Source organism: Haliotis rufescens, unplaced genomic scaffold (genome assembly GCF_023055435.1).
Source record: "Haliotis rufescens isolate VD_foot unplaced genomic scaffold, xgHalRufe1.0.p SCAF_14, whole genome shotgun sequence".
In the NCBI taxonomy this organism is placed as follows: domain Eukaryota; kingdom Metazoa; phylum Mollusca; class Gastropoda; order Lepetellida; family Haliotidae; genus Haliotis; species Haliotis rufescens.
In genome coordinates, this window is record NW_025963824.1 from 29,890,699 (window position 1) to 29,902,993 (window position 12,295).

At 42.7% G+C, this 12,295-nt stretch overlaps 1 protein-coding gene across 1 annotated transcript in view; it reads left to right on the top strand.

Moving 5' to 3' along the window:
- The window catches only part of LOC124143355 (transmembrane protease serine 9-like), a 45,984-nt gene extending 38,429 nt beyond the window's left edge, over nucleotides 1–7,555 (top strand). Inside the window, exons 18-22 of the mRNA XM_048395469.1 lie at nucleotides 286–359; nucleotides 971–1,059; nucleotides 1,914–2,173; nucleotides 5,512–5,651; nucleotides 7,363–7,555. Of these exons, the coding sequence (XP_048251426.1) occupies nucleotides 286–359; nucleotides 971–1,059; nucleotides 1,914–2,173; nucleotides 5,512–5,651; nucleotides 7,363–7,524 (725 nt within the window). The 3' untranslated portion in view covers nucleotides 7,525–7,555. The remainder of the gene's footprint in view (nucleotides 1–285; nucleotides 360–970; nucleotides 1,060–1,913; nucleotides 2,174–5,511; nucleotides 5,652–7,362) is intronic.
- The last annotated feature ends 4,740 nt before the right edge of the window (nucleotides 7,556–12,295 follow it).

Sequence of the window (12,295 nt, forward strand, 5' to 3'; positions counted from 1 at the left end):
GAGCTAACGTTGCATCCGGGTACTCTTGAGTCGGGCATGACAAACAAGTTGCTATATATATGATGTTATGTGTTTACGTACTTGGTGTTACGTGTCGATTCCCAATTTGAAACAATAAGTTAACCCAGAAATATGTGCGTTAAAGAATATAGTTCATATATACAAACTTCATTTTGTGTGCTTTGAATGCAGTATCAGACTTTGTGTGGATGTGTGTACGAGTGGAGTTGTTTTCCTTTTTGTTTGTCATAACTGCTATGTACGTGCATGTCGGCGTGTTAACAGGTCATTGTGGCGTTCCCGAGGTGAGCCGGATAGTTGGGGGATCGACAGCTGTAGCAGGGGAGTTCCCATGGCAGGTACGACACACCAAGATCACAACACCATCACACAACACCACCATCACAACATCGCTAGAGCACCATCACAACATCATCCAAACACCAGCACAAAAACGCCAGCACAATACCAGCATCACAAGGTCTTGACAACCATGCAGCAACTACCAATAACAATCTCAATACTTACAACGGCCATCATTCACACAGAAACCCAAACATCTAATCCACCCACTAATCCACTCACTCACTCACTCACTCACTCACTCATCCACCCACCCACCCACCCACTCACTCACTCACTCACTCACTCACTCACTCACTCACTCACTCACTCACCCACCCACCCACCCACCCACCCACCCACCCACTCACTCACTCACTCACTCACTCACTCACTCACTCACTCACTCACTCACTCACTCACTCACCCACTCACTCACTCACTCACTCATCCACTCACCCACTCACTCACTCACTCACTCATCCACTCACTCACTCACTCACTCACTCACTCATCCACCCATCGACTCACTCACTCACTCACCCACCCACCCACCCACTCACTCACTCACTCACTCACTCACTCACTCACTCACTCACTCACTCACTCACTCCTGATGTTAATCCAGGTCTCCCTGCAGTACAACCAGGGACACATGTGTGGAGGTACCCTGATTGACGACCAATGGATTGCCACTGCAGCTCACTGCTTCGAAGAGTATGATTACTTTATCGTTGTCCTATTATATACGATTAATATGCTGACACAACTGTGTTTGTCAGAGGGCTTAACTAACAGCTACCCCAATCATAGAGGGAATGTGAACCACGATATCGAGCCCAATTTAAGTCTGTGTTGGCTTGTTTGTTGTTTACGCCGCACTCGGCGATATTCCAGCTATATGACGGCGGTCTGTTTAGAATAGAGTCTGGGCCAGACAATCCAGTGATTGATGTCATGAGCATCGACCCACTCAATTGGGGTACGATTACATGCATCAACCAAGTCAGCGTGTCTGACCACCCGAGCCCGTTAGTCGCCTATTACGACAATCATATTCGGCTTTTACGGCAAGCATGGGTTGCTGAAGACCTATTCTTCCCCAGGTCTTCAGGGGTCTTAAGTCTGTGTCCACACATACCAGTTAGCGCAATGAGAGAACCTTAGACATTGTCTTTGGGTAATTGAAAACTACTTGACTGTTTTACATAATAAAACAAGGGAGGCAACATCTCAGGATGACAGGGGAGATAACCCTCAGCTGCTTTGGCAGAGTTGATATGGGAAGACAACTCTCAACAGCCCGGTATCTTGGTAGACGATACTCAGCTATTCAGGAGGATATCTGCAAAAGGAGACAACTGTCAGTTGCTTGGAATAACTAAGTCAGGGGAGACAACTCTCAACTGCCTATCTTCAAGTAATTGCGTGACACAGAAGCCCTACAAAAAACCCAAAAATCTTTCAATTTAACGTCTGTAGCTATTTTAAGATAGCCAAGTTGGTTGATGGGTCCATATTCGATCACGTGATGCGCAGACTCGCCATTAACTCGCTTTATTTCCTCACAGCACTAATTTGGGTAACTGGGACGTCGTGATGGGAGGCATTGACAACTACCACGTTTACCAGAAACAGGTGCACAAAATCGCCCACATCATCAGGCACGCCAGCTTCAACAGCAAAACCAACGCTCACGACATCGCCTTGGTGAAACTCTCACAGCCAATCGCCGAGGGAAGGATGCTCAAGCCAGCATGCCTGCCTGCTTCAGGGGAGAACTTCGACAACGTGGTGTGCACTGTCACCGGATGGGGAGCCACTCATTTCAGTCAGTATTGAGTCTTCGTCGCATCTATTGTACAGTATTTCAAAGACAACTACGTGGGTAACCGAGAACTGATTTGATTTTACAAACACAAATTTTATACTCTACATACATTATTTATTTATTTAATGTAAAATGATTTTTGCGATACTCGTACACTTTTGTCTTGGTGTAAGGCCATATGACTTAATTCCTAAAAATTAATTGGAGTTACTGCCCTTTTGTTAGGAGTATTATTTATTTATTATCAGACACTTATAAAATCAAAATTATCAATCAGATATTTTACGAAAACATGGTATGTTGTATTTTTACATTTTTCGAAGTTTAGGAAAAGAAATATGCGAATTACAAAAATCAGAACGTCGGATAAGGTCGGAGAACGTTACTATATACACAGGCTATACATATTCATTGTATGATCAAACACAATCAGTGATTCACCGAAAACTAAACTTACATTTTAAAAATGGTTGCTGTGGCGGTTATATTTCAAGGTTGATCATATTTTAGAGAGTTGATTGAAGGTCTGTGCCTCAATAGAAGGAATTGTGTAATGGTACAATCTGTTATTGTGGGCGTTACAAGACGTCACAGGGGTGTGGCCACCAACACTTTGAGTCAGTTGAAACAATGGACGTCCATGAAGATATACGTACAACACTTGGGAAGGATACCACCATAAGGAAGTGGGAGCCTTCAAAATGACCCTGTCCTGGAAAGCCTGTCACGTCAGCAACACCATTAAATGATCCCGAGAATCAACGATATGTCGACCAATCGGCGAACCATTTTGCTCGTTCAGTTGGCATTTCCCAGAAGCAAAACTACTCCGTTACCACAGAAACTTTGCAAATGAAGTATCAGAGTTTTAGGTTCCAAAGCTTCTGAAATCAGACAAAAAACGCATCAAGCATATGTCTTGTGATAATCTGGCTCCATTTGAAGCTAATCCAGAAAGGATATCGATTCAGTAAGTTTAGATTTTTGACTAAGGATGATACTTTGGTTCACCACTCTGAGCCCAACAACATAAACACAGGGAGCATTTGATATCCCCACCAACACCAAAGAAGGCAAAGACTGTCCAATCACCTGACACCATCACCACCACCAAAGAAGGCAGAGACTGTCCCATCACCTGACAACATCAACACCACCAACGAAGGCAAAGACTGTCCCATCACCTGACACCACCACCACCACCAAAGAAGGCAGAGACTGTCCCATCACCTGACACCATCACCACCACCAAAGAAGGCAAAGACTGTCCCATCACCTGACACCATCACCACCACCAAAGAAGGCAGAGACTGTCCAATCACCTGACACCACCACCACCACCAAAGAAGGAAAAGACTGTCCAATCACCTGACACCACCACCACCACCAAAGAAGGAAAAGACTGTCCAATCACCAGACACCACCACCACCACCAAAGAAGGCAAAGACTGTCCAATCACCTGACACCACCACCACCACCAAAGAAGGAAAAGACTGTCCAATCACCTGACACCACCACCACCACCAAAGAAGGCAGAGACTGTCTCATCACCTGACACCATCACCACCACCAAAGAAGGCAAAGACTGTCAAATAACCTGACACCACCACCACCACCACCACCAAAGAAGGCAAAGACTGTCCCATCACCTGACACCATCACCACCACCAAAGAAGGAAAAGACTGTCCAATCACCTGACACCATCACCACCACCATCACCAAAGAAGGCAAAGACTGTCCAATCACCTGACACCATCAACACCACCAACGAAGGCAAAGACTGTCCCATCACCTGACACCATCACCACCACCAAAGAAGGCAGAGACTGTCCAATCACCTGACACCACCACCACCACCACCACCACCAAAGAAGGCAGAGACTGTCCAATCACCTGACACCACCACCACCACCACCAAAGAAGGCAGAGACTGTCCCATCACCTGACACCATCACCACCACCAAAGAAGGCAGAGACTGTCCCATCACCTGACACCATCACCACCACCAAAGAAGGCAGAGACTGTCCAATCACCTGACACCACCACCACCACCACCACCACCACCACCACCACCACCACCACCACCACCAAAGAAGGCAGAGACTGTCTCATCACCTGACACCATCACCACCACCAAAGAAGGCAAAGACTGTCCCATCACCTGACACCATCACCACCACCAACACCACCAAAGAAGGCAAAGACTGTCAAATAACCTGACACTACCACCACCACCAAAGAAGGAAAAGACTGTTCAATCACCAGACACCACCACCACCACCACCACCAAAGAAGGCAAAGACTGACCCTCACCTGGAGTGGTTATGGGCTTTGTGTTTGTGGATGCCGAGCTTGTCCTCATAGCGGACTATCTTCCAAAATGACTGACACAAAAGAGAGCACATTATGGTGACTTTTGGGGCATTTACGGAATGGCATTAAGACTAAGAAACGTTTTTTGCTGCGAAATGATGTGCTCTCTCATCCGGACAATGCGTCAGTGCACCAATCAGTCCTTGACATGGTCACAATCCACAAGTATGGCTTTGAACTCCTTCAGCCTCCACCTTATACGCCTCATCTCAAGCTTCCCAAATATGAAGAAAGCTTCAGTCGGAACCAATTTCATGGCTGTCTTGGAGAATGTTTTCGGACAGCCAAGTGAAGGAAATCAACGAAACTGGGATAAAATCCCTTCAAATCGTTGGCTTGGTTGGTTGGTTTGTTGATTTGCGCCGCACTCAGCAATATTCCAGCTATGTGACGGCTGTCTGTAAATAATCGAGTCTGGACCAGACAATCCAGTGATTGATATAATGAGCATCGATCCACACATTGGGATCGATGTCATGCATCAACCAAGTCAGCGAGCCTGAACACCCGATCCCGTCAGTCGCCTCTTACGACAAGAATAGTCGCCTATGGGTTGCTGAAGACCCCGGATCTTCACGGGTCCAAATCGTTGGCAAAAGTGTATCATTGTAGAAGTGTGTTATGCTTAAGATAATAATTTAAATGTCTTCACGTCTTGTCATCTGTTTGAGGCTCTGCACTTTCAATCACCCTTCGTAAGCATGCAAACTGTGTGGCATCATTTTTGGATCATAAGCAGAAATACACTTTTAACCCAGAAGATGCCAGTTATCCTGGCACACTTTTAGAAAATCAGAAGGACACACACATTCGTTTTATAATCTCCAAATTGTATCCATATAGTTAAATAGGGGAGTTAATAACAACGACGACGTACAGACACGCTTGGCGTGACGTTTATGGACAGCTAGTTCCTCGACGTGCATATGTCATGACGTTATTGCTGTTTTCCACACATCCAGATGGACAAGGCACGCGTTATCTCGAGAAGGTAAACGTTCCCGTCATCACAAACAGCATGTGTAAATACTACCTCGGCAACGTCGTCTTCGACCACAACGTCTGCGCTGGTCTGACATCAGGAGGAAAGGATGCTTGTCAGGTGAGTTAATTACTATAAAACTAAATGAGGATCTTATCCCAGGTGAGCTTATTATAAAACTAGGTGAGGATCTTATCCCATGTGAGCTGATTATAAAACTAGGTGAGGATCTTATCCCAGGTGAGCTGATTACAAAACTAGGTGAGGATCTTATCCCATGTGAGCTGATTACAAAACTAGGTGAGGATCTAATCCCATGTGAGCTGATTACAAAACTAGGTGAGGATCTTATCCCAGGTGAGCTGATCACAAAACTAGGTGAGGATTTTATCCCATGTTAGCTGATTACAAACGTAGGTGAGGCTCTTATACCAGGTGAGCTGATTACATAACTAGGTGAGGATCTTATCCCAGGTGAGATAAAAACGAAACTAGGTGATGATCTTATCCTAGGTGAGCTGATTACAAAACTAGGTGAGGATCTTATCTCAGGTTAGCTCATTATAAAACTAGGTGAGGATCTTATCCCATGTGAGCTGATTACAAAACTAGGTGAGGATCTTATCCCAGGTTAGCTCATTATAAAACTAGGTGAGGATCTTATCCCAGGTGAGCTGATTACAAAACTAGGTGAGGATCTTATCCCAGGTTAGCTCATTATAAAACTAGGTGAGGATCTTATCCCAGGTGAGCTGATTATAAAACTAGGTGAGGATCTTATCCCAGGGGAGCTGATTATAAAACTAGGTGAGGATCTTATCCCAGGTGAGCTGATTACAAAACTAGATGAGGATCTTATCCCAGGTGAGCTGATTATAAAACTAGATGAGGATCTTATCCCAGGTGAGCTGATAATAAAACTAGGTGAGGATCTTATCCCAGGTGAGCTGATTATAAAACTAGGTGAGGATCTTATCCCATGTGAGCTGATTACAAAACTAGGTGAGGATCTTATTCCAGGTGAGCTGATTATAAAATTAGGTGAGGATCCTATCCCATGTGAGCTGATTACAAAACTAGGTGAGGATCTTATTCCAGGTGAGCTGATTATAAAACTAGGTGAGGATCTTATCCCATGTGAGCTGATTACAAAACTAGGTGAGGATCTTATTCCAGGTGAGCTGATTATAAAACTAGGTGAGGATCTTATTCCAGGTGAGCTGATTACAAAGCTGAGTGATGAGCTTGTATTGTTCTGATGCACCGGCTTCCAAACAGTTGTTCACGGTAGACAATCAGAAACAGAAAATACCTTTGTGCTTTAGTACACTTCACCGTATTTTATAGCATTGTCGCAGTTAATAATAAAATAATGATAATTTTTATTATAAAATATAAAAGTTCAATCATATTTTAAAATTTTCATTTAAAGGGTTGTGAACAGGAAATAATTTTAAAATTGAAATAGAAAGTGCTAACGGTTTGAGTGTTACATTTTGTGAGTGAGTGAGTTAAAATTTAAAGTCACATCAGCAATATTTCAGCCATATCGTGACTTTCAAAGGTTATATATAATAGAGACATGTAAACAATAAAAACCTGTCAACAACGGACAGTAAAATAACTAGACGTATCACAGAAAAGTTACATTTAGTGACAAACGGGTTCCCATATCGATCTGCTTACTTTCATCTGTTATTGACGTTTGACAAGCATGGCAAGAAAATATATATTATATATTAAAAATCTCAGATATATTGTTTTGTATTTGTTTTTACTTTATGAACCTATTTCTGCTTACTGTAAATCCCTCATTAATATTTTTTTGTAGGGAGACTCCGGCGGCCCCCTGGTGTGTAAAACTGGTAGTGTGTGGAAACTGGCGGGTATTGTTTCCTGGGGTTACGGATGTGGTGACAAAGCAACACCCGGTGTCTACACGCGTGTGTCTTCATTTCTAAGCTGGATTGAAGGTGTCAAGTCTAAATACTAGTTTCACTCAATAAAATAAATCACGCATAATAGTTTGTGTGTAAGTTTCTGTGTCTTTGGCCAGGATGTTTACAGACTTACTCATGCTTTGGTAAATATTTGAATATGAGTGAGTGAGTGAGTGAGTGAGTGAGTGAGTGGATTGGGTGAGTGAGTGAGTGAGTGAGTGAGTGAGTGAGTGAGTGAGTGAGTGAGTGAGTGAGTGAATGGGTGGGTGGGCGGGCGAGTAAGTGAGTGAGTGAGTGGGTGGGTGGGTGGGTGGGTGAGTGAATGAGTGAGTGAGTGTATAGCACTGATTTTCACACACACACACACAAACACACGCACACAAACACACAAACACAAACACACACACACACACACACACACACACACACACACACACACACACACACACACACACACTCACACAAACACACACACACACACAAACACAGACTATATAATGAGGATCGGGTAATGGTTGACGACGTGTCATCGTATCCTGGCGGGATAGGGCGATGTCCATCCTGTCACCCTGCCACGATCGGCTATTTCCGGTGAAAATATTGCTCTGAGGTGACTGGCAGCCATTGTATTAGTCAGTTTGCCACCAGAGAAAAAGAGGCTCAGTTAAGATTTTTTTCCCACTTTTTCCTGTATACCTAAAACTTTTTCTCTTGCATCAAGGAGGGATCTGCATACGATTTCCAATGGGTAATAAGCTTGCAAGTGTGTGCGTGAATTTTTCAGTGGATCAAAATTTGAAGGAAAAATTGACTGTAACATCTTTATTAAACTATCTAAATTATGTCTTTGATTGCAGATAATATGTTCGGTTATCTGAATTTGACAACATTCTGTTTTATTTAACTGTTATTCTAATTCCCAGTGAAAACATTGATAAATTAATATGTTTTTACTTCATTTTGAATTCTTGTGAGTAGGTAAAACACTAATTCCATTGAATTGTGACAATAAAAGCACTATAACTGTGTATTAAAATGTATTAAAATAAAAATATATTACATAGGGGCTCAGATATTGTCTAGAATATTGCCCCACCCCCTAAAAAGCAATTTTGACGAAACTTACTTTTTGAAATATGGTGGTAGATTATGTTAATGTAGTTGATGAGTGGGATACTTGCAAAAATGCTTAAAAACACCAAAACAGTACAATAATAAAGAAAAATGATGTTTGAAGTTTTTCTATGACCTGTTTTCAAAATCAAAGATCTTTTACAGAGTATAACATTGTTTTGTCAAATTATTCAATTTCCCTTCAATTTATGCTATTTTGACCCCCTGAAAATTCACGCACACGCTTGCAAGCTTACTACCAATTGAACATTGTGTACAGATTTCTCCTCCATACAACGGACATGTTTTTCACCCCTGACTAACCGACTGACTGAGGTTGGGGATTTTACGTGCGCTTTCCGACTGCAAACGCATGGCGTACACGTTGTGCACGCGCACTCGGCTAACTGACTATAAGCAGGGACTATATTTGACCACATGACCGTCACGTGATGTACACGTCCCAGCGTCCAGGCAACAGTAAGGAATGGCTTCTGGAATGGCTTCTGATGTGGCAAAAGCGGCCGTTTGCATAAGTTATGTGACTGATCTTACGATTACGAGAGTTATTTGTTGTGGTACAATAGGTCTTCAGCAACCCATGCTTGCCGTAAAAGGCGACTATGCTTGTCGAAAGAGGCGACTAACGAGATTGGGTGGTCAGCCTCGCAGACTTTGTTGCTGCATGTCATCGTATCCCAATTGCGTGGATCGATGCTCATGATGTCAATCACTGGATTGTCTGTTCCAGACTCGACTATTTACAGACCGATGTCATAAAGCTGGAATATGGCTGAGTGCGGCGTTAAGCAACAAATAACCTAACCTAGATAAATAGCTAAGTATATGTAAGAATAACGAACATTAAACGCTGATAAAACGGTAGCGCGCAAGAATTGATCGTGTTAAGGCGGAAGGCTCTTTACTGTTTGGGCAGAAGCTGCTTCATTTCCTACACTCACAGCCGAGTCTTCTTCGCGATTACGGAGAGTGGCGGAAAGAGACGAGATTGTCGGAAAGGCTATCGTCCTCTGGCTAGCCTCACGCACATGCTGGAGTTGAAAGTCGTGAAATAGGAAGAATATTTTTTACTTCATCGTCAAACAACTAAAAACAAAACTGATTCAAGCAGGTGTGGCGTTTGTTTGCTCCGTAGAGTTTTGAGTGAGTGAGTATGGTTTTACGCCGCTTTTAGCAATATTCTAGCAATATCACGGCGGAGGACACCAGAAATGGGCTTCACACGTTGTACCCATTTCGGGAATCGAACCCGGGTCTTCGGCGTGACGAGCGAACGCTTTAACCACTAGGCTACCCCACCGCCCCCGTAGAGTTTTGAAAAGGGGTAGGACATTACCTCAGATAAAACATTCTTCAAATAGTCCGAGCAGCTGACAGAATGCCTACCAATGTGGTTTATCTTGGTCTATAAAGTCTAAGTGGCAATCGGGCATGATATAATGCCTATTTGTTGTATATTCCTGGATCTATGGATATGTATGTACCTCGGATGTACATTTGTACACGATATATCACTCAGAGATCTGGGTATAGATTTATACACAATATATCATTCGGAGATCTGGGTATAGATTTACACACGATATATCATTCAGAGATCTGGGTATAGATTTACACACAATATATCATTCGGAGATCTGTGTATAGATTTACACACGATATATTATTCAGAAATCTGGGTATATATTTATACACGATATATCATTCAGTGATTTGGGTATAGATTTACAAACGATATGTCGTTCAGAGATCGGGATATATATTTACACCCGATATATCATTCAGAGATCTGGGAATATATTTACACTCGATATATCATTCAGAGATCTGGGTTATACTATATATTTACACCCGATATATCATTCAGAGATCTTGGTGTAGATTTACACCCGATATATCATTCAGAGATCTGAAATATATTTACACACAGATTCAAAACAGATTAGTACTGTTCAAAATGAAATGAAATTTATAGCGGGCAGTGACAACTCGAAGGAAGGAATGATGTAAGCACCGAACATAGGCTTGTAGCAGGAAATCCGTAGTTCCGAGTTTCGTGTAAGTTGTTCTATTTATTACCCTTTTTAAGAAAGATCACGAACAAAATAGCATTAGATGGCCTTGAGAAAAGAAACTGTAGCCTGTTCAGATAATTTTAGCAATTTGAAACGTGACAAAGTTTTGTTCTCAAAAGACGCAATATGACCTCTTATCGCTTCAACAGACCAATCACCATTGAGAATCGCTTTGTGTGCATCGGTATCGTATTACACTCAGACTTTCAACCTAAAGAGCTGAACTATTCTGATCCGGAATACAGCAACATTAAACCCGACCTCACCTTCAGGGGACCTATTCTGACCCGGAATACACCGACATTAAACCCCATCTCACCTTCAGGGGACCTATTCTGACCCGAAATACAGCGACATCAAACCCCATCTCACCTTCAGGGGACCTATTCTGACCCAGTTTGCCAAGGCAAACAGAAATACAATTTCTTGATTTGAGAGAAGGTGTCCTAAGTTGGAGAACTTGTACCCAATCCCATTCTCTTTTTGTGATTAAAATATGTTCAAATCAAAATTTCTCAACGTAGGAAGATATTCTCAGTATTTAACGGATGCGAGGGAAATGTATTTCGAATATGATAAAGACATGACGTGTGATCGGTATCTGCCTCAATCATAACGCTGAGTTGCAGTTGGATTTGGATTGAGGGCGTGCTTGGGTCGCAAGATTTGCGTCCAACAAAACGCTTGAAACCGCCTCAAGGGTTACCTCCCTTCCACCGGCAAGCAAGACTTTTTGGATTTTACGCCGCTTCTGACAGTTCCTGTTGGGGTTGACAGCTGGCTGCAGCTTCAGGTGTGATCTCTGACCTCTAGATAAAACGAAAACAGCTTGTTATCAGTAACAGATTGCGGTGACACATAAAGATCCAGTAATGTCGGCAAGTTCTTAAGCCTTTGGCAACATCAAAGAATGTTATGTTTAAAGTTCATTCAGAAACTATAGGAAAACAATTGATTTATTATTAGTAACATTTTTGAAACGAAAATAAGACATACTGATATATGACATTGATACAAAATACAGTTACCCTATTTCATGATGGGGTTTGAACTGATATTGTTACGTTTGAGAATAGAAAATGCACCTTGTAGAGGAAGGCTAACAGAGTGAGGTCCCTTCCGTCGTTCAACGCTGCACACGTTGCCTGCCTGGGAGTGCATAGTGCAAAAGTGAGCCAAGGTGAGGGGGTGGGGCGGTTTGGGTAGGGAGTCTGTGTGGGGGACGCGGCATTATCTTAATATAATCTCCACTGGCTAAAATCACAACACAAACACAATGTACATGTAATTCACGTGCTCAGTCTAATCAAAATCAGATCTAGGTTCTTGCTACCGCTAAATAAAGATCTGGGGACACCATTGCGGGTCACGTCAGAACGACCATGCGCGAACTTGAACTTGACAGACCAATGGAATGACTGACAAGAAATCGACATTAGCCAATCAGAAGGCAGCTTTCTCGTGCTCTACGGCACAAATTTCAAATAGGCGACTACGCTTCAAAACATATTTTGACAAATTCTCAATTAACATTTGAAACCTAAACAAAAGAACATTCTGGAATGGCTAATTGTATGGATACAGTCATTAAGCCCGTAACTATCGTTCGGAATAC